The sequence below is a fragment of the Dicentrarchus labrax genome, unplaced genomic scaffold, assembly GCF_905237075.1.
Source record: "Dicentrarchus labrax unplaced genomic scaffold, dlabrax2021, whole genome shotgun sequence".
NCBI lineage: Eukaryota > Metazoa > Chordata > Actinopteri > Moronidae > Dicentrarchus > Dicentrarchus labrax.
The window spans coordinates 5,709,283-5,733,490 of NW_026136716.1; the positions used below are offsets into that span (position 1 = coordinate 5,709,283).

At 41.2% G+C, this 24,208-nt stretch overlaps 3 protein-coding genes across 7 annotated transcripts in view; 2 read left to right on the forward strand and 1 right to left on the reverse strand.

Annotated features, from left to right (window-relative positions):
• The first annotated feature begins 1,261 nt into the window (after window positions 1–1,261).
• On the forward strand, window positions 1,262–4,186 carry ccdc28a (coiled-coil domain containing 28A). 4 transcript variants are annotated; one of them, XM_051427434.1, is made up of 6 exons: window positions 1,262–1,493; window positions 1,577–1,767; window positions 1,896–2,077; window positions 2,246–2,400; window positions 2,650–2,672; window positions 2,851–4,186. In XM_051427434.1, exons 2-6 carry the CDS (start codon window positions 1,604–1,606, stop codon window positions 2,903–2,905), a joined length of 579 nt encoding a protein of 192 aa, XP_051283394.1. In that variant the 5' UTR covers window positions 1,262–1,493; window positions 1,577–1,603; the 3' UTR covers window positions 2,906–4,186. The 4 variants fall into 4 exon arrangements, with proteins under 4 accessions (XP_051283394.1, XP_051283390.1, XP_051283393.1 ...); XM_051427433.1 differs by having other exon boundaries at window positions 1,263–1,425; window positions 1,527–1,767; XM_051427431.1 differs by having other exon boundaries at window positions 1,263–1,425.
• A 153-nt stretch (window positions 4,187–4,339) lies between these two features.
• Window positions 4,340–14,420, forward strand: LOC127378525 (epithelial cell-transforming sequence 2 oncogene-like). The gene is given in 21 exon segments (XM_051427415.1): window positions 4,340–4,903; window positions 6,081–6,193; window positions 6,310–6,472; window positions 6,555–6,810; window positions 6,901–7,135; window positions 8,183–8,318; window positions 8,463–8,628; window positions 9,249–9,380; window positions 9,383–9,592; window positions 10,216–10,413; window positions 10,530–10,633; window positions 10,704–10,871; window positions 10,953–11,039; window positions 11,480–11,589; window positions 11,678–11,825; window positions 12,046–12,119; window positions 12,251–12,407; window positions 12,511–12,576; window positions 12,812–12,900; window positions 13,231–13,403; window positions 13,527–14,420. Coding segments are annotated over 21 exon segments (3,057 nt in total). The 5' UTR covers window positions 4,340–4,765; the 3' UTR covers window positions 13,661–14,420.
• Window positions 14,421–14,845: 425 nt separating this feature from the next.
• Window positions 14,846–24,208, reverse strand: part of filip1l (filamin A interacting protein 1-like) — a 73,303-nt gene continuing 63,940 nt past the window's right edge. For both annotated transcript variants that reach the window (XM_051427409.1, XM_051427410.1), the window contains 2 exons: window positions 21,152–23,987; window positions 14,846–15,711 (listed from right to left, as the gene is read on the reverse strand). In XM_051427409.1, coding sequence (XP_051283369.1) covers window positions 15,487–15,711; window positions 21,152–23,987 — 3,061 coding nt within the window. In that variant the 3' untranslated portion in view covers window positions 14,846–15,486. The remainder of the gene's footprint in view (window positions 15,712–21,151; window positions 23,988–24,208) is intronic.

Genomic DNA, 24,208 nt, shown 5'->3' on the forward strand with positions numbered 1-24,208 from the left:
TCAACAGGAAGTCAGAGCTTTTAGCTGCACACTGAAATTAATTTTCTGTGACAGATTAAGCATTTATCTGATGCTTTCTAATGCTTTTTTTCCCTCAAGAGTGTCTTATAAAGGCCATCTTGTAAATACCAACAAGGGACAGCAATGCAATTGCAAACACTGAAAATGAGAGAAATGTTTCCCTTTGGTGTTCATAAAAAGTGAATAAAATCAGCTATTTGTGCAGCTATTCAAGACTCTGACTGGAAAAGCATCACCTACAGACACCAAAACACACAGACTTTAATCCTCATTCAGTGCAAAAGATTTGGTGTGCACTGATTCAAGTTTGAATGATGCTCAGGAATTCAGTATTTTGATGATTGATTAATTTATGTTTAGCATAAAAGCATGCACAGTTAATTCAACTGTACAAAATGCCCCTTTTCTGCACGTTTATCATCTATATATACAATAATTAAGAAGAGGGAGAGTGCGGGATCATTATTGGATGTTCACTTATCTCCCCCTTGTGGTTTGTTCTTGTAACTACAACTCAGTCACAGTTCAGGTGTGTCGATTTTAAAGGTAAAAACCTTTTTGAAATGTGCTTTTTCAACATTTTTATATAACAAACTAGGACTTGAAGACTCTGCTTGATGATGTCTACAGCTGAGTCTTTTTAGGAGACTGACACCGAAATAAGGACAGTCTGTTGACTATTTCTTTGATATATTGTTGCCAGTTATTTTTTTTTAAGAGAGAAAAAGAAGAAAGAATTAGAGACCTTTTTAAAATTAACTTTAATAATAAAGTTCAAACAGGCCTCTTAAAACGTGCCCTTATGTTCATTACAACAGAAAACACATATATAAAGTATAATAACGATTTTAAATGGATTAAATTAAGAAATAAAATTTAAAAAAACATTAAAACGCGTCTTGTAAAAGTGTGAGAAGGGATTCCTTACAATGCATTTCTTAGTAAATTCGTATTATTTACCAGATTTTAAATCATTTTCCTGCATAAAAAAAAAAACTAAACTGTTAATAGAAAACAGTCGACGTTGGGCCCAGTTCCAATTCGTGATTAAGGGGCCTCTGAAGGACACTACGCAGAGTAGGAGAGAAACTTTGATGAAGTTAAGGTACACTTTTAATACTAAATAAGCATTTTAATGCTTTTCCAAATGTTAATAATATTTGAATGGCATCACTATATGAACTTAGACGACATACTGTAGTTTAGTGTACAACGTAGGAGTGAAGCGTACATGTTTGGAATGGGCCCGATGCGTCCCACCAAAACAGGAAGTTTTTAAGAGTTACGGGCTAGCTAACTAGCCTGCGGAGTACACACGCAAATGTTCATGTTTTCACGCACTTTCGCACCGTGTGGACTATCTGTCAGTGCCACGGAGGACACACGGACAGCTTAGCAACAGATGTGAGTGAATGTGTTCATCGGCGTCTGTTTGCGGTTGTCAGGCTGAAGATTAGCCGACCAGCTAGCTCGTAAGCTAACGCCAGCTTTAATACCTGTCACAGGGTTTCTGCGGTGAGTTACAGCGCTGTCTGTTTGTGCTTGGTGTCTGCAGTGTCGGGCGGCACCGTAACATGAAGTTATGGAGGAGCGAAAGCTAAAGAGAAAGAGTCCCAGGACCTCCAATAGCACTGCGGCTCCGACCGGTGGCTCTGGCCGGAAAACAGGCGCCTCCGCCGGGGGACGGCATGTCGGCTACAGCCATAACATGGGAACTCACTCGAGCCAAAAGAGCAAGAGTCGGAGGTAGAAACTGTTCAATAATGATTATTTTACCGGTAATAGCTCAAAATAATTAGAGTTTTCTCGTTAGATCTGATTATCAGGAGCTCTTTTCCCTGACTGTTTTGTGTTGTCTCTCTCTCTTTTTCCAGGGCGGTTCGAGATAAATCCAAACATCATCTGGGTTTGGGTGCTAAAGCTAATCAGAGCCAAGGCCAGGCAGCACCCACCATCCAGCACTCCTTTCTGACAGATGTTTCAGATGTGCAGGAGATGGAGAATGGCCTGCTCAGTCTCCTCAATGACTTCCACTCAGGGAAACTGCAAGCATTTGGTAACAACACACACACACACAACACACACACACACACACTCTCTCTCCCACAAATGTTTTAATATGAAAACAACAACTTTAGAAAGTGTAAGAGCAAGATAGTGATAATAAACAAACATCAGCTGGAGCCTCCTGTACATGTGTTTTACTTCCTCTCCTCTGTGTCAGGTAATGAGTGCTCCATTGGCCAGATGGAGCATGTGAGAGAGATGCAGGAGAAGCTGGCGCGTTTGCACTTTGACCTCTATGGCGAGGTGGACGAAATGCCTGAGGACCAGAGGAAAATGGCCTGCGACACCAACATGGACAAATTACTTCTTAATGTAAGACTGTGATTGCATAACTTTTCAAATATTGTGAGCTTTTGTTGGATATTCCTCCTGAAATGAGGCTGACACAGCGCGTTGTCGTCCTGGATAAAGCTGTGCACTGATGTGGTGTAACTGCTCGACATACCAGCAAGTATTTAGCTGCTTATTCCTGAAGTGTTAAAGCGCTTTAAGAGTTTAGTTAGCTTCCTTTACAGTGATTGAAAATGTATAATAAGATCAAAACTTTCTTTTTCTCCGCAGCTTGAGGAGCTGAGTTCTTCTATGTATCCTTTTTTTTGGGGGGTATATATCTTAACATTCACCAGTCTCCAGGCATCTTTCCTGTTTTGATTTGCCTTTTGGAGGCTTTAAAATGAAAGTAAAACTTCTTTGTCTTTAAGTCTCCCATCCGTCCAACGTCACATCCTGGCCTGTGTTTATTTCTTGACTCTGCATCTCCAGTCAGAAACTGAACCTAGCCGACTCCCAAGAGATCCCGAGGACTGCCAGCGTGTGAAATCTCTCCTCTCATCTGAACCCCCATCTGACTCGGGCTGTTTGTTTTATGCCACCTAGATGGGCTGCAAAGGATAAGGTGGAGTTGAAGCAAACTTGAGGCACTTTTAAGTATTATGGCATAAATAGCAACCAAGCTGTTCACCAGCGTTCCCTGTCTGTACAGGGTGGATGGATGTATTGTAAGATGTCCTAACAGGGATGCACTGACAGCCTAAAGACAATATATTATGTATGATATTATATTATTATAGTGTGCGTTACATAGAGGAAGTATTAAGATCTATAAGATGATCTGACTTACATTACAGTTTATATATATATATATATATATCGGCATCGGTGTATCCCTGTTGTGGCCTGTTTTAAAGTCAAGTTTGTGTCAGTTCACTAATTTCCCAACAGTATAGATTTGCAATACATTGCTAACCAAAGTGATATTTATATGACGCACTCACAATTCACAGGTCTGTCGGTGTGTGTTTATGGGTCTTTGTTAAAAGTGAACTGACTCCTAACTTACTCCTTTTAGCAATTTTTTAAGATATATATATATATATTATATATATATATATATATATATATATATAAAAACTCATTCTGTTGCACTTTGTCTTATCTATCATCATAAAATCAATCCGTGTCTGTAATGTCAAACAAAAGACCCAGAGCTAAACAGAATATAGAAACAGAAAATATGTTTAGAATTGTTTCTCAACACAATCGTAGATCTTGTCTTTGAGACAATAAAAACCTATAAATATTCCCTGATTAGATTTAAACTGTAGTTAAATTCATTCAAATCGGCCAAAACAATAATACAACGTACAGTGAGCTGCGTGTTACGGGTAAACAAAAAACTAAGCAGTGACCCCAGTTAGTGGTTTCTTGCTCCGTGTGAGTAGCCTGATGTCGTCTCCAGCACCTTGCTTAGTGTTGAATATATTTGCACATATCCATTCAAAACGCGGGACACACTGCACATTATTCCCCGGTGTGTTAGTTAGACGCTGGAAAAGATTGATCCAAATGTCGACGTCACAACCATGCCTTAATTTCTTTGATTTAATCATTTTTGCCTTATCGGTTTTAACCTTTTTAATGGACTCACATGGAATGAGGTTTGGATTCTGTGTTTTAAGATAATCATTTGATGCTGCTTTGATTGTAAATCCTACTTTATTTTGTGACTTATTTTAACCAGTGTTGTTTGGGGGGGGATGTGGGACTATTTTGAAGTGTTTTAACTGTTTTTATTCACTTAATAAATGTGTGGTCTGAATCTCTTGGCTACCATGAGTGTTTTAAACCATTCAGTGGGAAATAATGTTGACAGAGGACTCAGTTTATTGTGGGAATAATTGAGGGAAAAGAGAAATGTATGCCAAAATGAGAATAAAATAACTTTTGTTCTTGCATTAGTTAAGTTAACCCACAGTCAGATGCATCATTTTTTTTTGCATTCATTTGCATATAAATGTTCTTGAAACAACATATTTAAAGAGTCTTTTTTTAATGAACTGCATCATAATATGAATGTTTCTTATAAATCATATAACAGATTATTGATTAGACTATTCTCACATACATTTACAATACTGTTGCCTTTTGTCTGTGCTGCTGTTTGGTTCCTGGTCACAGACTTGAACCCATCCTGTTATTTATTGATGTGCTGCTGTGAAGGAATGCGCTCATCCTTTTGTTGACGCGTCTCTAAGGTTACTGGTCTGGGAGCAGTGAGCAGCACAATGGCAGCCCGCCGCTGTTGTTAGAGAGCAAAATCTGACAGGAAATCAGAGTTGACGGATTTAAGCAGAAATAGCAGCGTTTTTCTCAAAGCGGCTCTCCCCGTGTGAGCAACATGCAGGCCAACCTGCACTCGGTGAAGCGGTGGCAGCTCAGCGGGACAGACTATGACCCGCAGCAGGTCCACAGACTGCGCTCCCAAACCCGCTTCAGCACCTGGACCCCGCTGAACAACAAGACGAGCAACCTGCAGGTCAGACCAGCAAACAAAGCAGAACCTGCTCTGGAAGGTTTCTGGAATGATAATTAATAGCCACCAGATGGCAGGAATGACCTTTTTATGACTGTGCGTCAAATATGAGACTGTAGCATAAAATACTTTTATTTTGAAATGGTACTGTTCTACAGCCGTATTGTGGGGGTGTTGACGCATTGCGTATATAAACCTTACAATAACCTCGATTCCCCGTGCTGTCAGTGAGGCTAACCTGCAGTAACACAAACACTCTGGGTTCCGTTCATTGGCCAGTTAACCTGATTGGGAACAGGTGTGCAAAGCCCCCCCCAGTACGCTGCCAGTGGACTGCGCACGCAACCACAGACAAACATTGCGACGGTAAATTCGTTAATTTGTCATTTAAACAACATTGTATACTGGTAAAGTCACATTGTAACTTATTGTACGACTTCATGTAGTGGGAAAGTGTCATTCACAGTAAGGGGGTTTCCTCTCTTACCTCACCTGAGCTCTTTCTGAAGGATTTAACCCCATATAGTCACTTTACAATCTGAGCATCCGCAGAGATTGAAAGCAGACAGCAGCACCTAATGTTAATGTCCTGCATACAAACTTACAAGCATTCATTTTCAACATTATTGTGAGGAACTAGCTGAATCTATGTGGAGGTTATCAGTTTATTCATAAAGGTCTTTAGCGTCTACATATGTGTGTGTATATATGTGTGTGTGTGTGTGTAATAATAACTGTAACCATGTAAAAGCAGATCTCCCATCTTTTTGTTTTCTTAACATTGTGAGTGGAAAGACTCAATCCAAACTCTGAGTCCTCATAAAATTCCACTGCATAGTAAAAACTACAAGGTGTCCTGAATAAAAGAAAAAAAATAAATTAACATCATTCAACAATAAATTGCAAAGAGCACAAAAAGGCTGACTTGATTCTTTCACTAATGGCCCCATTAGCCCGAGGTTTTCAGCCATTATCACATCATCAGTCTTACTCTTTTGTCCTTTTTTTTTATAAATTATCTGGAGTTTAGCTTTTTCTATGGCCTTCATCAGTGTTTTGGAAGCCAGTTTTGTAGCTTTTGGAAGAGCAGCCAGACTCTCAGGCAATGAGGGTCACCTTTCGTATGCTTTTCACAGACTGTATGAAGTTTGTTGGTGTCCTTTCTCCCATTTACTCCCAGTTGTTTGAGGAGAGGATGAACCTTGTGCTCCACTGGTTTGACCTGTGGACTGACAGACAGAGGAAACACCTGTTGGACTCACTGCTCACACGCTGCACCAAGTCACAGCTCAAGTAAACCTCCCTTTTTTTCCTGTGTCATAACAATGAAGAGTTAATTTGTTGTTTGGGATAATCTAACACACTAAGCCTACAGCCTTTAAAATGAAATGCTCTGGCAATCTGAGCAGGTACTGTAGGGATTTGCTGATCGAGACTGTTCCTGTGACTCAAGTGGACTTCACGGCGGTGCTGCCACGGTTCCTGTCCCTGTATGTGATGTCATTTCTGTCCCCTCGTGACCTCTGCTCTGCCGCCCAAGTCAGCTGGCACTGGAGGGTTCTTGCTGAGCAGGTGAGAGGCCCAGAGGAGAGATATTTTACTTTTACTCTGGGGCTATTGATTAATTTTCTTCTATCTGTCTCTGTCTGCCCAGGACTGTATCTGGGCCAGCCGGTGCATCAGAAGAGGCTGGTTCCTTCCCTACACTCCAGGAGACAAAGAATACGGAGCGTGGAAGAACCACTATGTCTCCTGCGTCTCCACTTTGGACTGGCTTTCACCCCGGGAGGCGGCCGAGCAGTATGGGACCCTCAACCAACAAAGTATGGGGACGACGGAGGAGGAGGAAGAGAAGAGGAAGGAGAGGAGGATCAGGCAGATGATCAGAGACAAACTGCAGGAGGAGAAGAGTGAGTGGAAAAGAGAAATCAAAAAAGACAAAAAGCTCTTGAAATGATAGTAACAGCACCCCTTTGTATTTATATGTGTCATATTTACAGGACTATCTATGAGAACCAGGAGAGCTTGGGGCAGCTACACAAAACCAGAAGGAGCCAGAGGTGGAAGTGTCCAGACAGGGAGGTCCAGCTCTGGACTAACATTTAGCTCTTGGCCCTCTCTCTCCTGGCCTGCACGGACTGTTGGCTCTCCCAGCCTCTGTCTTAGCCAGGACAGGGGACAGCCCATGACTGCAGCTCAGAGCTGGGACAGAGTCCAGACCTCCAGCCCTAGCAGGTGATTGTCTCCATAAACTCTCACTTACCTTGAGTGATATTAGTTACCTGTCTTTTTAAGATTAAACGCATTGAGGTTACTGTATAATATAATACAGCAAAATATAAGAGCTCTGTAATAAATCCTTGAGCGAGACACTGAATCCCAAATTGCTCTCATTGATCAGGACAGCTCCCTCGGTGTGTAAGTGAATTAAAAGCAATTTGTAAAGCCTTTGGACAAAAGCGCTGCTGTTTTTAAATGCAGTCCATGTTTCTTTTTTAATTAGGGAGCTTTAGAGGTGCATTTTTTGTAAACTTTTAACAGAGCCAGGTAGATTGATAGAGGGCTAATTGTCTGGCATTTTGAGATAATAAGCATCAGCCAATGCCTGTGCTCAGAAGGCCGATAAAGAAAGAAAAGACACATCTGCAGGCAACGTTGTCAGTGTGGCTGAAGAGAAAATGTTAGTTTCAAGCTCTGTACTACAGCTCTAATGCAACCTGCTGTAAATGTTTGCCTCAATTTCCCCAATTACCATAGTCTTTCCTAAATGTTAACAATTTTTTCTTAAATTACAGCAAATATGATCTAAAATCGTTACTGGCTTGTGTTAAATATACATTACGTTATAATGTACAGAATAATGCAGTTGAATGATCTGATGACATACTGTACCTCGCTGTCCTTTCTGAAAGCGTACCCCATTGTATTTTTCTATTTCATTAATAGGTAGAGTTAGATAAGAATGTCTATAAAATTTTAATGTGCATGGAATAATGTAATTATAGGCTACAAGACTTTTCTTTGTTTTGATATCAGTGTTATGTGTCAGCCATCGACTGCCCTGCTTTCTGTATATCTGCATCTGCCATTGAAAAGCCCAACTCGACTGCTTGTGACAGGCTAGATGTTTCCCTCCAATTCCAGCCTAATTCTAATTCAACTCTCTACTAGAAAGCAAATAAGCATATTTCCCAAAATGCCGAAATATTCCTTTTTAATGTTTTTTTTTCTGCACTAAATTTGTGATGTGAATGCTAACCAAACCTCCATCCTCTCTTCCAGTGAAAGACTGAACAAAGCCAGCAGAGCGCTGTCCTCCTTTACTTACAGACCTGCACTGTCACACACAGCCTCACCCATCCATCTGCCCACTCCTGCCCTCTTACTGCTGATTTCCGATAGGATTCCTGCCTATGAGGTAAAAGAAAAATAAAGAAACAGTCTATCAGTCAATGACGAAGAAAATAGTGTGTAAAACAAAAACAAAAAAGCACAGCGGGAAGATGAACGTTGAATATTTCTCCCTGTCTGCTCTTTCTCTTTCTCCATGTGCTCAATCTAGCTGCTGCTGAGTGGTGTGAGGGCAGGAGTGATTGTGGTTCTGTATGATCACAGAGGGACTCTCTCAGCTCTGTTAACCCAGGCGGAGAGGGCGGTTTCTGGGCAGAGAGCTCAGAGGCTGGGCCTACTAGCTCCAGGAGGAACAGAGGAAATCCATCTGCTTCACAGTGAGAATTAATAATCCTGTGTATCTTAATGTGTGGGAATTCTGCCAGGCTGTGTTCCAGTCCAACTGGAGCCTCCAGTGTTAGAAGTTTATCTCTCAGGATACTGTGAAGAACATCTGCTGAAACCATTTCATGGCTTATTGTATTATGATGGGACATTTTTAAGTCCATGGCTATCCTCGTCCCCTGGCTAAGAGTTGGCCCAAGACTAACTATCATAAATCTTACATTAATTTTACATTAGGTATGGACTCCCCACACTCAGTTCAAATCAGTGAACCCTGGTTTTAATTTGATTGTTCAAGAAAGAAACTGTCAAGTTTTGAACTTTCATAACATACAGCTTTTTTGTATAACAAATTTAAAACTCTTCCTAATATTTAGATACATACACAATGCACTGTGGCAGGTATGATTAATTTACATAGTCACAGTTTGTAGTGTAGTTGTGTTTACTTCATGCCATAAAGCATTCACAAGTCTGTCAACTAACCTTTCAAACCAGACCGAGTTGAAAATGCATGTAGCTCAAACAGTTTAAAATCTTTCTGAAAGGTTGACTTAGGGAATCTTATTTTTTGGGTTTACTGATTCACTTTGTTTTAACGTTGACCCTTCAGGTAGTAGCCTGTCAGAGAAGACTCTTCTGACCCCCGACCAAAGAGAATTCTGGGAAAAACTGTGTGGTTGGGTGGCACCAACTGAGGAGGGAGGTGGGATTGACATCTTCTCCCCGCTGGCAGCATCTGGTAGGTAGAGACCCAGATGTTAGTACACACACTTCTCTGGAATCTATATTTCTGTCTCTGCATCTGTCTCACTAACTTCCTGTCTCTCGCTTTCTCTCTCGCTTTCTCTCTCTCTTCCTCAGCGTCAGGAGTGGCTCTCATCCAGACTCTCACTACTCTTACTGGTCTGGAGGTTCGGGCGCCAATGGGTCTTGCCACCGGAAGTTTCCAGAACAGTGAGTCACCCATGGACAAGATTGACTCAACTGATAAATGTTTAGCATCCCCCAGCTTAAGAATATGCTCTGTGTGACCTCAAAACTACCACTAACACCTCTAAGCCAGCAGGCGCCTGATGTGATTCTTGGCTCAATGGGATGTCGTGACTTTCTTGAAACGCTTCAATGCAATAGCTGTTGATTCAATCATTTTATTGTTAGTGGTGTGGTCCAATATTCCCACACTGGCTTTAAAATGCCATCCCACGCATACTTGTAATCCAGCGTAATACATCTCATTAGTGTCAGTTGGACTGCTTTACTTTTAAATAGTTCAACTCGCAAAACAAGGGATGGCTTTTATTGTGAAGAAGCCACAGGAAATGCAGAGTATGTGTTTGTGACCGCAGTTATTGGTGGCCGCAATTGGTGATCGGTCAAAACAATCAAAACAATAAAACACGATACAACAAATGCACAAAAGCACAAGACACAATACACAAATCCACGACACAGTATATTTGGTCCAGTTCATAGACCAGTAGCAACCCAAATACAATGAATGTTTTTAGCTTTATTAATACAAACAACCACCAAGTGTACAATGCCACAAGAAATATGTTTTTGTTTCCTTCTCCCAGTCCTGAGTGAGTGGTCTGACGGCAGTGTGTGCACCGGCCTCTCGAACAAGCAGCCGGCACTACAGTTTGTTTGTGAGAGCGTCCTGCAGGGCTGGTGCAGACAGGCTCAGTGGATGGAGGAGGCTCTGGGGGAGCTGAGAGGTGGCCTGGGGCCACAGCTACAGCAGGTTGGCCTCCAGGCCCGGGGCCGAGCTCTGGGTGGGTTTCACATACATGTAGATTTAAACACAGCTGGATCCATGGCAGGTTTAAACAAATGCCTGCATACTCTGTGTCCTGAAAACCTTCTGTAAAATCTGTTGATATGTTTATAGGTCTTTTTCTGTGGGAGAAACTCTGCCTTGAGGAGCTTTGTGTGTCCAAAGAGCTAAATGAGGCTCTGATGGAGGGATTTGTTGCTCTCACAAGACAGGAAGAGGTAAGAATTATTGTAAAGAAGTTTTTGTAATACACAAGGGCGGAAAATAAATGAGATAATCCTTTGTCAGGTTCTCTCTCATCGTCAGACAAGACCTTTGGAGTTTCTTGCTGTCTTCCTGACAAAATGGAGTGAGGAGAAGGAGAGAGAAGAGAGTAGTGGCGAAGACAAGTTGAAAAACAAAGGGGCACCACATGGCTCTCAGACATGCATCAGTCGGATATCTGAGCCACCGCAGGTGTGTGTGCTTTGTCCATTCAGAGACGGTTGAAGGAGCACGCTTCATCCTAACAACCAATTTCTTTCTTTCTCTCAATAGACAGCGTTAGATTGGAGAGGTGCAGTTGCCAGAGAGCTGCATCACAGCGAGTGTATTTATCTGAGGAGACTGGGCGCTGTGCTGAAGGTAATTGCTAGACTATAACATAACATTACATTAATAATAAAACTGTCTTTCATTCAGGAAATTTAGTAACAATATCACATGTTGAGCTGCTGAGAGGCCGTTGTTTCAGGTGCGGTTCCACTCAACATGAAGTCTAATCAGACTTATAAACTGAATGAATATTGGCTAATGTGCTCCAGAAAACTGCCACTGATAAGTGGGCCCTTTTTGCAAACCATAGGGAGTTTATATAATACCTTTGTAATCAAGGTGTTTTAGATATTAAATGAATTATAGTTCTGCAGCTGCATGGCCTGCAAGTTTCTCCCACTTTTCTAGTGGATTATTAGAGTGGTTATTAGAATCTGATTTGAGGAGAATGTTTTCAGAGGAACCCCCAACCCCATAAGTGTTGTGTCTGAGGCATTTAATCTTAACCTGTCCTTCGTCTTGTGCTGAAGGTGTACCAGGAGCCTCTTACAGCTGCCCTGAACTCCAACAGAGCCATTCTGAGCTACGCTGACATCCACATTATCCTCACCCCTGTCACACAAATACTGGAGCTCAACAGGTACACACATACACAAATATTAATGTGATACTGTCTGGTTTGCATGCCTCTGTGTGGACATGATAGAGTGTGTGTGTGTTTGTTACAGGGTGTTTCAGGTAGACCTACAGGCCAGGCTGCAGCAGTGGGGTGCACAGCAGTGTGTTGGAGATGTGTTTGTAAAACTGTGCTCAAAACTGAGAGTGTACACCAACTACCTCAACAACTACACCACTGCCCTCTGTGCCATCGACAAGGTAAAGTCAGACAGTGTGTTTGTGGTCATGCATGAGGCACCTGAAGCTAACTAAAGTAGTTCTAGTGTGTCAGTGTGCACTGGGTTTATGCAGATATTTGTCAGATATATCAGTTTGAAAGACATCGACTCTTCTTTTCCTAGAACTGTAATAATCAAACACACAGCACCCCTGGCTTATTAAACCGAAGGTTTAATTTAATGTTGTGTATTTTTGCCAGTGCAGGGAGACAAAACCTCCATTTCGGGCTTTCCTGAAGAGAGTGGACCGAACTCTTGCAACACACATGCTGAGGTAACAGCACACATATATATATATATATATCTGGTGTTTATTTCCAGGGCAGTTATCCACACCTGGCTAAAATAAACTGTGAATTCATTAAACTGTAGTGTTTACACATATGTTTGTATGTGTGTGTGAAGCCTACAGGAGCTGCTGCTGTGTCCAGTGTGGAGAATACAGGAGTATGTGACTCTGCTTCAAGCTCTGTCTCTACACACACACCCCGGTCATCCTGACCACACACACCTCTCCTCTGCCCTCAACACCCTCCTACGATTCAGAGAATTCATACAGAAGGTACAACGCGTTGAGTCGGTACCTCGTGATGAGTTTGAATGTGGAGTCTGTAGTATTTCTCTGTTTAGTGCGACTGATACACAGATGGTTTCTTCTGTTTCAGTTAAAGCGTAACTCAGAGAGAGACAGGCTGATGGAGGAAACGCAGGAGATGATCCAAGGCTGTCCGGTAAAAACACACCTCTCTTTCTCTTCACTTCTCTGTTGTCTGTCACACTCTCAAAAACAACAAATAAAACTTAAATGTTGAAGGTGTGTGTGTGTGTGTGTGTGTGTGTGTGTGTGTGTGTGTGTGTGTGTGTGTGTGTGTGTGTGTGTGTGTGTGTGTGTGTGTGTGTGTGTGTGTGTGTGTGTGTGTGTGTGTGTGTGTGTGTGTGTGTGTGTGTGTGTGTGTGTGTGTGTAGAACCTCAGTGAAGGAAACAGGCAGCTGGTGATAACTCAGGATGCTGCTTTGCTCAGGAGCCCTGATGAACGGATTCCAGACTCTCTCAGGTAACATGAATTATTCCTGTTGATATAATGATGTGGTCAGAATGGTGATTTCTATTAGTTTATATCCAGAAATAATCTTTGACTCAGTAGATTTGTAATAGTTTCTACCAAGCTTACATGCCAAACTGATTAGTTTTTTAGTTTGTCAAATCTATATTTACTCATATTTTAGTTGATTCAGGCTTTTGTATCTAACCATTCTGTGTTTGTGTGTGTGTGTGTGTGTGTGTGTGTGTGTGTGTGTGTGTGTGTGTGTGTGTGTGTGTGTGTGTGTGTGTGTGTGTGTGTGTGTGTGTGTGTGTGTGTGTGTGTGTGTGTGTGTGTGATCAGGACGTATGAGCAGGTGTCTGATGTGGGCCTGTTCCTGTTCAACGATGCTTTGGTGTTGACGCGGCGAAATGTCTATCACACACCTTTCACGCTGGCTCACCGGAGTGCACACACTTTCCTGGCCTCTGTGGCTCTCGCCAGCCTGGCTGTCAGAGAGATCACACATACACGCTGTGAGGTTTTACTGTATAAAGAATAAAATATGAACTGAACAGCACAGCTTTTATAATGTTCAGTGTGTGATCATTAAAGTCTGATCAGTTCAGTTACAGGAATATCTTTGTCTTTCTCTGTAGATGTGAGTCATGCCTTTGTCCTGGAGGGTCCTTGTCGTTCCTGGGTTTGTGCCACAGAAAGAGGTGAAGAGAGAGAGCACTTCCTGTCCGTGCTGCGTTCAGCCATAACCTCTGCTCTGACAGGACATCAGTGACGATACACCGGCGAGAAGAGGTTTGGACACCACTGTTGGTCCTTTTTTATGTTGAAAAGTTCAAAGAAAAGATCAGGGAATCTGAAGAGGTGATCACTGTCCCACATCATGATATGATGTAAATACATAGCAACTCCTGCCACAGTTTAAATGGTGTTCTGAGTGTTCACTAAAAAATTCCTAAAGTAATCATTTAGTCAGCATAAGGGAATAGTCATTTTTTTGTTTTTGCAACATTTGCCCATTTTGCCCAGTTCTGCTTTTAATTAGCTGCTTCAGTGTATTATGGCAACCAGTATCTCAGTTGCTATGTTTTTATACTTCTTACAACTTCCTCATACAGAATGCGTCACTCACTAACTCAAAGACAGCTAGATATGTTTAACCCCCTCTACCAATTGTTAAAATAAACATTGTTTATACACGCATATTTTGATATACATAATACCTAAACATACCTGGTAGCTCACCTCGTAGAGCGCACCCCATGTGCTAATGCTGCGTCTGTACCGCAACGACCCGGCTTCACTTCCAACCCGTGGCCCTTTGCTGCTCGCCATCCGCTCTCTCTCTCTCTCTCTCTCTCTCTCTCCTCTAAGTTTCCTGTCTATCTACATCTGTCACTATCCAATTAAAGGCCTAAAAAGGCTTTAAAGAAACATGATTGATGTTGATTAAAATCTAAGATCTAGTTGCACTGTAACCTGTAATAGCTGAAAGTAAAAAGTAGTTTTGTTAGTTTTTATTAGAGTGTTGTATTGTATTAGAAAGTGGTTTGGACTGTGTTTGTCTGTGTGCTAAACCCTCCATGCCTGCTGCAAACTGAGAAACCAGTTAAAAACCAATGAAACTAGTAACATTAGCTACAGACAGTCCTAGCATCACAGGTCGCATTCCTCTTTGACAATCACCCCTTTAAATGTCAGCTCTTATGTCAGTCATATTACCTTACAAATATCATATTCAGAGATCTTTTGTTGTTGTTTGCACCACTTATATTTCCAAATTATTGACATAGGAAAATTCTTTTCAAATTCTTTTTCAACTTTTATTTTACAAAAATGTTAAAATCGCTTTGATTTTCATAATTATATTTATATATTTCTATCAATATAAAGCATCAAGGTAAAGATATTTTCTATAGTTCATATTGTTTTTATAATCAGATCAGAGACATTTCTCTAGTTCCAGGTATAAAAAGTCTTTATTGATAACCAAAAATAACACAAATGTCACATTTTAAAGATTATCACTATCAAGGAGCTGCATTACAACACATCACTTATACACTTATGTACATTATTGCCATTTATTCAAAAAATATCCATGTGTTCCATCCCTAGAAATGGATAAATGGCTGTGATCATCTGTATGTCTCAACAGATATAGTAATTAAACCAATCCATAATCAATAGAAATGCTAACAATACAAAGAAACATTAATTTTCTTTCAACAACATAACCATGTAACATATTTAATATTCTATTATTACCCTTGATTTTAATTTATTATGATCACAGTGACATCTTCACACAAATCTGTGACAGTAAATATGAAATGAACATAGAAACTACTTTCTAAACTATTCTGTAAGTTTATTTACAACTAATACAGTGTGTACACATTGAACATAATACACAAAACTCAGTTGCATGTTGCAGTCTTGGAGCACCACAGATGAGGATTAGGTAATCATGAAATGGTAGAATAAAGCAGTACTTTGACAGTTTTCACAGTTATTTTTCTTTTGCGCTTTCTATTTTATATTTTTAGACATATTTAGTAACTACGAGGATGTTTTTAGTGAAATGTACTAAAAGCTCGGTCACAGTCTGCGGTTCATTAGATGTGGGTTGTTGTTGTTGTTGTTGTGCGCTGCTGGTATGTGTGTGTGCTGCTCTTTGCCAGTGGCGAGGTGACTCTGTGTCGACTGACTCTTGTTCTGCTGTCCCACGTTTGCCGCTGTGCTGTTTGTCCCTTTCTGGGAGCTGTAGCCTTTCGGTTTGGGGATTCTCGTAGGTCCTGGTCGACGCAATGCTTCTAGAGGGATCTGTGGAAAAAGAAAACAATGAAGTCTGACCAAGAGTTGTTTTATATATGTATATATCTACTGTAGTTTTAAATACTGTGCTGAGACCAATGAGGGAGAAGTGGAGAGAAAAAAGGATATACAGGAGAGAGGGTTTTGACCAGATTATGACCATAATTTGGACTGAATTGTTTCCAGTAGCTCGGTTGAGATGTGATGCAATATCAATAATGGCCACTAGGTGATATCAAATCATATTTTATTGAAGTTTTACTGCATGACTGCTGCTCTTTGTCCCCAAAAGATTTCCTTTTGGAAGAAAAGAAGCTTTCTTTTTCAGTTTTTGATGGTCAAAATAATTAGATATGAGACAATTTAGTCTTTCAGTTCTGTCATTGAATATAATTTTAATTGTTTAATCAAATGTTCCCAGCCTTGGCTACCACTATGGAAATGCAAAACATCCTTTCAGCAATGTTGCATATTCTTACATTGTCATGTGACATATGTATTGTTAATTACTTTTTCTGTGGTATGTTTTTTATATCAGTGCCCTGTAAGTTCTAATAATGGTAAACCCGTAAAGCTGAAAGTGATTTCATATTTTAATAATTAAATAAAAAATAGAGGGCAGAAATTGTTTTGCTATTTTTTGACATTTTATAGACAAAATGATTAATCAATTATTTGAGAAAACAGTTGAAATAGTTAATGAATAGTTGAAGCCCTAGAAATGTTTTATTTACTGTATGAAAAACTCCTGATGGCAGAGATTTGTGTCATGCAGATGGAAAACCCTTTTTCCTTGTTATCCCTAATATAGTCCCAGTTTCTCCGATTATTAATAACAGTGTTGAGTTTGTTGCTTAGAAACCAGTGTTTGGCTTTAGCAGCACAATCTGCAAACAAGAAAAGGAAATATCATGGGAAACATCACATTTCTCAGATTCTTAAACAACTTACTGCTCCGCTTACTGTGCAATCACTTTTTAATCAGTCAGTCTGTTTACATTCGCCGCAACGTGCCAGGATGCTGAGGTGCATCGCCTTTGGATCAGTTCTTGTACAGTAGGAGTCGTATCCTGTTTACAGTGACTCTGATATGTTTCCACAATTATGAGTAACCTCAGCAACAGCTAGAATACTGACACACAGACGCTCATCGTTCATTTCTTGTATGTTTTGTGTACTTGTGAGCAGGATGCAGTTGTTTTATGTTGTATTTGTTTCTGTATTTCTAAATCAGCTCTATAAATATTTAAAATCTCAGAGGATCCATACAGATGAACAGTCAGATGTCTGAGTCTCTCTACTACTTTTCAAGCTGATAATTTGCCTCCTCTAGAGACTACATTACTCTGAAAATAGTGACATTGTCACAGCTTGGTGCTCCTTTTTTCTCAGCACCTACATTCGCAGAAAGTAATTGCGTTTTGCAAAATGTGCTTGCCCTTCTACACCACCTCAAATAATCCATTTAAATTCATCTTACTGCAGCATTTCAGATATGTGTCCCTAATGGCTGTTTCAAAACATAAAGCTCTTTGAAACAGAGCTCCTTTAGAACTGCAGTGTTAATTAGAGTCAGAAATTGAAGCTACCTCTAGTGTTTCTACATTTCTTTAGCTGAGTGAGACTGAAACTTTACAGTATTTCCATGAGTTTCATCACACCCACTGTCCTCGCTTGAGAAAGTCACTTGGATATGTTCATGTGTGGCTTGAGGTTTTGAAAATTAACAAAAAACTGCAGTGAACTGTGTCCTTAAATATTCATACGGGGTATAAATTTCAGAATAAGTAGGGCTTATGCTTCAACAGAGCTAATGGGCCAGAAAATCTGTATGGGCTCCACGTCATGGGAGTGCTGTTGATTTTACATGGAAAGAGGCCTTAATGTGCGGCTTTGTTCTCTCGTATATCAGCGGTGCAGCAGGAGTTCAACTAAGTACTTCCTCTGCCTCATGCTCTGCGATGCCTGCGCTGCTGTTTCCATGGCAACCAAACATTAGGTTTGTTTTGGTGTGTGAGAGAGGCTACTTTCACAGTGTCTACCCTCACACACAGTGTGAAGCCTTTTGTTTTCTAGAAAGCCCTCGTAGCACTTCTTTATTGTCCTGCCCTGATTTATTGTGCTTGTTGATCAAGGTGAGAAAATTCCTCTGCGATTATTATCATTGTGGGTGAAAACGAGGAAATCCGCTCTCGCCTGCTGCGTGATACGCAACTTGTCTTTCTTGTCGTGCAGCGTGGTAATCAGACTCTTGGCTACAGTTGATTCACATCAGTAGCTGATTGTTTAAAATTACATCACTGTGTTTGGTGTTTTTGATGTTTTGTTTCACCCAAAAAATGTTGCTGGTAATCAGCATCATTGTGAGTTTAGTGTGATTACAACTTTGTTCTCAGCCAACAGAAGCAACCATCACTGGAGGCTTTTCTATGAAATACCCTCTGGCTTCCAGCGTGTCACTTGATACTCATTTTATCAGTCTGGCAGGGATACCATTTGGAGATGTGTCTTCCTTGGCTGAACCAGATGAGTTCAGCTTATGAATCAACTAAGTCTGAAGTGAGTCAGGGGGTAATTGAGGTCGCAGACAGCAAACCCAGCTGTTGGATGCTTTCTCAAGTAGTCGTCTAATGAATAGCATCTTGTTTAGCCCCTGCTTCATTTCATCGTGCCCAGACTGGTTTGGATCCAGTTTCTCCAGCTGCGCTCCTTCACACTCATTCAATTTAATGCTTGATTTAATCATCTCCTCGTTGTCACACTGGGTTGTGTGTGTGCATGTTTGGGTAGGGTTCGCCACTTTTCCTACAACAGTTGTCTTGTGCCATCTAAATGACACTGAGGACTTGTATGGTTTATATTATTTTGGAGAATTTATCAGCTCTGCCACAAAGGTACCCGTCTGCTTGTTGTGTAGTGTTAATGAGTAATGTTGCATCTAATTCAAGCTCTCTTTTTTTTTTTTGGTCTGTGATCTTTGGAAGTTTTTGGTAAAGGAGGAAGGAAATCTGTCTTTTAACCTGAAATACAGTGACAGTTATTCTCAAATATGACAATCTGCTGACACGTTTGACACTATATTGGCTAGATGTTGAGTTAATAAGCATTCTGGATGAGTTTGAAGCAAAGAACACCAGTTTTTCTTGTGATATACTGTAATACCAGCAAGACTTGGGCCTGCCACCCTCAATCCCCGGATAGTGCATATTAACTTGCTCTGCATTCAGTCTTTGCATTTTAGATGGATTAGTTGGTTTTCAAAGATAAGTGCACAAAGAACCTTTTGTCTGAAATGTAAGGTTGCTTATCTGTAATGCATGTGAAGTACCGGTAGAGTACATATTTGTACATCAGGCTTCAGGTTCTCACAGTTAATGGCCCCATTACATTTTCATTACTTACTGTACTCTTACTTACTTTGATTCAGATATTACAGAAAGTACTGCAATTTTTTTTTTTTTTTTTTTTTTTAAGCATTAGCTGTATAGTGAAACATGACATTAATGAATGTACCGCACCAGATAGAATCATCCCACATCCTCCCCACTGTATCCTCTCTCTTCCTCTCCCACATCCCTTCCATTCCTGACTTTCAGTCTCCATCCGCTCATCATCTCGTTCTGACCTTCGGTGAAGATTTAATTTAAACGAATCGCACGTATGCGGTAACGTTTCCACTGTGGGCACGTAAAACCACATGTAGAAGAATGCGTATACACGGAGAAGCGTTCGTAAGTTGTGCTGATGACTCATTTCAAAAGACATGATTCATGGGAGAAAGCAAAATAAAACAGACGTTTCGGGTTACTACCCAATGAATAGCAAGATAACTGAGACCACTGAGGTTAAGCTATCAGCAAATACGTTACCCAGACATTGTATCAGGTTTTAATGTTTACAGTGTGTTTCCTGGGGTGTAATATTGGGTGGCCGCACTCTCAGAAATGGGCAACCAAGGGCAGTTTTTTGTTTTAATAGATTTTGGGGGGTTTTAGCCTTTTAATTAATAGAACAGCTGAAGAGCGACAGAAAAAGGGGCAAAGAGAGAGGGGCTACGCAGCAAAGGGTCACAGGCCTGATTCAAACCTGTGGTCACTGCAGCAAGGAGTCAGCCTTAGTACATGGGGCGCCAGCACTAACAGATTTCCAACACTGAAAAATTGGATTTTAGGACACTTCAGTTGGGTGAATGATTGTCAGGATAAACTGAAAGTATAGCCTTAATAACCACTGTCTTGATCTGCTGCTAATTTAGTTTGTCTGAATTGATCACTTTATATGAGAGTTTGAAATCTTGTGAACACCCTTTACACTGTGGTGCATTCAAGTAAGAAGATAACTTAAAGTTTTTAGATGTCTTTAATGTTTTCATGGTCCACTGAATTGTATCCATGTTTCAGTAATTACTGGAGAAGAGCAACTATAATTTTACAAATTGCACTTTTTAAAATAGATTCACCTCCAACAACAGCTGTATGGAGCACCACTCTGAGGTTTAAAGGTTTAAGGCAGAGTTTCCGTTGTATCATTTAAGAGTTCACATCATGCTGGTTTTCATTCTCGGTGACTGCTGTGCTCTGGATGTAGGAAGAAACTATGACATCAGCCCATGATTTTAACTAAAGCAAGCAAACATGTGCGAATCTCAGAGGTTTTTTTTGTCTTGTAATCTGGTCAAGTATAAGCACAAAGGTTTTTCAGACAACTCTTCCACTTGGGTATTATTTAATTAGGTCTAACAAAGGACAGTCTTTATGTTCAAATGTGAGAAAGTTAATTATAATCTTTTGACTACAGACTGTGTAACATAAATGCTTGTGTTAAAAGTTACTGCATGCACCAAAAATCAAATCAAACAACTGATTTCAATCTAATCGCATTTTCCTCAGATTACTTTTAATTTTACACATTCAAAACATGCTGGATTTAGTGAATAAATGAAATTGGCAAGCATGGATGACAAACTATAAAACATAACACTTCTTTTTGCACACTTTAATTCTCAGAAAACCAAACAACTTAATCATAATGCAGTATGTGTAATATGAAGTATAAAAACTGGTATGATACATCAGTGTGAATAGTCTGACTACATGGCAAATTGGCCACTGAGTACAATACAGTAAGTGCACATAAGTTAAAACCTGGTGTTATGTCAAATTAAATCAAATTTTCTAGTGCTTTCAAATAGTACTGTTTTCTCATGCAGGCAAACAATTGTTTGAACTTAATCACACAGAACCACGCAAACCAACCAAAATAAAAAGAAAACATTCAGACCCCAGTTTAAGGTCATAAATCAAGTAAAACAGACATGTAAATGTATCAGGATATAGAGTTGGGGTATAAGGGTCTATGGTTGAATTGGATCTCATGGGCAGGATTCAGAAACGAAGGATGGGATGGAGGGTTTTTGGGGGTTATCAGGTCAGTCATAGGCATTACTTACTGTAATTTGTGATGGCCTTTGGATTGGGGTGGAGGTGGGCTTAATCATGATGCTACTTGTGATTTTGCTGTGGCCCTTGACAGTAGGAGTACTGCAATTTGCAAGCACCTGAGTCCTTTGCTCCTGGAGTCCAGGTGTGTGGCATGGACTTATTGTTTGCGTTGGAGTGCTGATGCTCTGAATGAAGGGGCTCCCTAAGTGAATGTGGATTTTGTTGTCCTCTGTGGTGATGACATTTGGCCCAGAGCTGTTAGACCTCTGGATCTGCCAGTTGGTTTGCCTTTCCGGGGTCACACGAAAGACGGCGTGCCCTCCAACAACCTCTACTGGCTCCGTGGAGAGGGAGCGGTCAGGGGTGCCTGTTGTGACTGACACAATTTGTATAGGGGACATGGCTCTGTCTGGTGTTACAGAGCCACAAGAGTCTGGAGTCATTGCCCTCGAGTATGTAGCCATAGTGAAAGGGGAAAGGGACCTGTCTGGTGAACACGGTTCGTCAGATATTGGGGAACCTTTAGATTTCGTTGTTGGGGAAATGGATTTTGCAGTAGGGGATATGGAAGCGTTCTGAATGATGGTAATTCTCTGTTTGGGTGGACCCCCACTTGTCGGTATGACAGCAGTGCTGGTGAATGACTGGGTGTTTTCTGTGGTCGGGCTGGTTATCTCTAGCATTGCTGTGTTATGTCCGTGGTCAGGCGTCACTTTAATGTGCAGAGGCTGTCCAGGACTGTGGGTTAACACAACATCTCCAGGCTGAACGTGGTTGCCATTCTGCCGAGGTTGCACTTTACCATTCGCCTGATGGGGTGTGTCTTTGTTTTTAAGGAATGGGACTCGCGCTCTTCTCATGTTGTTGTTGAGATTATTTACATTATTGATGAGCGAGGGACTGCATTTGGTGAGCTGAAGCTCGTTGCTGTAGTTTGCATTATCTTCAGGTTCGCTCTCGTCGTACAGCTTCCCGTTAACCACAGCGCGTTCCAGTGGTGCCATTGTCTTAAAGTTGGGAGACATGAGGTCAAGGGGCTCTGTCTGAACTTCCTTGGTAGAAACATGAAGGTCTGAAAAGCGCCTTCCATTCATGCCAGGGCGAAGACTTTTGCTAAAGCGTCTGTATCTCTCAAGCTCTCTCGTGAGTGTTTCCATTTCTCTGGCTAGTTCTTTGTTTCTGACCTCCTGCTGGGTCAGTTTTCTTTGCAGCGTAGAGTGGTCAGTTTTCATGCGGCAAATGGACTCTTCTGTTCCCATGTATTCATGGATCTTCTCTTTCAGAGCTGCTACCTCTCTGGTCAAATGACTAGACTTTGCCTCCTCCTCCTTCAAGCGTTTATAAAGAACATGCTCTTGGTTGCACTCTTTCTTTTCAGCTAGTTGGTACTTGGAAAGCTCTTTTCTGGATATTTCCAGCTCTTCCATCAAGGCTTTAGCCTTCTCTTGTTCATTGGTGAATCTTTTCTCCAGTGATTCAAACTCCTCTGTTTTTAAGGGGTCACCTTCTACTACCTTCATGTCCTTTAATTTGCGTCGGAGGCGTTCAACCTCCTGTGTCAAATCCTTGACTTTGTTGTCTTCTTGTTGGAAGCGGTTAGCAATGGGTGTTTTGATGTGCTCCTCTTTAGCTTTGTTTCTCAGGTGTTCCCTTTCTATGTTCTCTAGCGACTGCAACCTTTTCTTCATCATATTGATCTTGGACTCCAATTCATTGCTCTTTTCCTCCTCATCCCTCAACTTGGCCTTCAAGTCATCCCTTTCCTTTGTAGCGCTGCACATTTTCTCCTCCAGCTCAGCCTTTGACCTCAGTGCTTTCTTGCTCTCCTCAATTAGCTTCTCTGTGACTGATGTAACTTTATCCTGTTCAGCCTGAAGTTTGCCAGTGCTGTTCTGCACCTTATTCTCCATTTGCTTTAGCTTCTCTGCCATCGCCTTCCTCTCATCCACCAGCATGACTGTCAGGGTCTTTAACTTGGTGAGATCTTCCTTCAGTGTCTGCTCGGTCTTCCCCAATTGGCTTTCAGCAGCCTCCAGTTCTTTGACTCTGACTTTCAAGACTTCCAGCTCACTGGTGAGAACCTTTGACACCGTCCTCTCCTTCTCCAGGTTACTTTTGAGGGAACCACATTCTTGTTTGCTCTTGCTGAATGCATCCTCTAATTTCTCTAAGTCCATAATTCTGTGGTTCAGCTTATCAACTTCAGCTTTCAGGCTCCGGCTCTGATTGGCCTCTTTCTCCAGTTTTTTGTTGAGGTCCCTGCAGTGGTCCTCCATTCTGATCAACTCTTCATCCTTTCCCTCCATTTCAAGTACCCTTTTCCGCAACTCTTCAAGCTCAGACATGAGGCTAGAGTTTCCACACTCACCACGGCTAATTTTGTCCCTCAGCTCCTGCAGTTCTTCCTCAGCTCTGCGCAGGGTCTTGTTGGTCTCCTCCAGTTCATCAAGCTGCCTGCTGAGAGATGACAGTTTCTGGCGCAGCTGCCTGTTTTGGGCATCCTCACTGGTCAATTTGGCAGTCATGGCGTCTTGCTCCTGATGGTATCGACCAGTTTGGTCGCGCAGCTCAGCCTCCAAGCGAAAGACCTTTTGCTCCTCTTCCTGCAGATGGGCATTAGCTGAGCTCAGCTCCTCCTGGGCTTGTGAAGCACTGGCACTCAGTTCTTGGACCTTAGTTGTTTGTTGTTTCAGCTGCTCAGTGAGACGCTGCTGTTCATCCACAACCATCAACGCAAATGACTTGAGTTTTGTCAGCTCCTCCTTTAGACTTGTGACCTTTTTATTGTTCTCTTCGTCCTTTCTTTCTTGGTAGGCCTTATCTTGATCAATTAACAGCTTCAACCTGTAAAAGATAAAAACAAGGCAAACATGATCTTTGAGCAATCCATTTCAGAACTTGCATATAGAAAGTACATAAAATAGATTATAATGTGAATATCAGTTGTTTTTTTTATAACTTTTCCCCTGCAGTTGCATTTCCTATTAGGTACACTGGATTTCTGCAACTTTACTTTTTTAATTTTTCAATTCCAGTAAATTACCTCCTGGGCAATGGGAGGCTAT

Coding starts and splice junctions, on each gene's coding strand:
- ccdc28a (XM_051427430.1), top strand. CDS start 1,604: ATGGAGGAGCGAAAGCTAAAGAGAAAGAGTCCCAGGACCTCCAATAGC. Junction 1,768..1,895: donor CAAAAGAGCAAGAGTCGGAG/GTAGAAACTGTT, acceptor CTCTTTTTCCAG/GGCGGTTCGAGATAAATCCA. Junction 2,078..2,245: donor AGGGAAACTGCAAGCATTTG/GTAACAACACAC, acceptor CCTCTGTGTCAG/GTAATGAGTGCTCCATTGGC.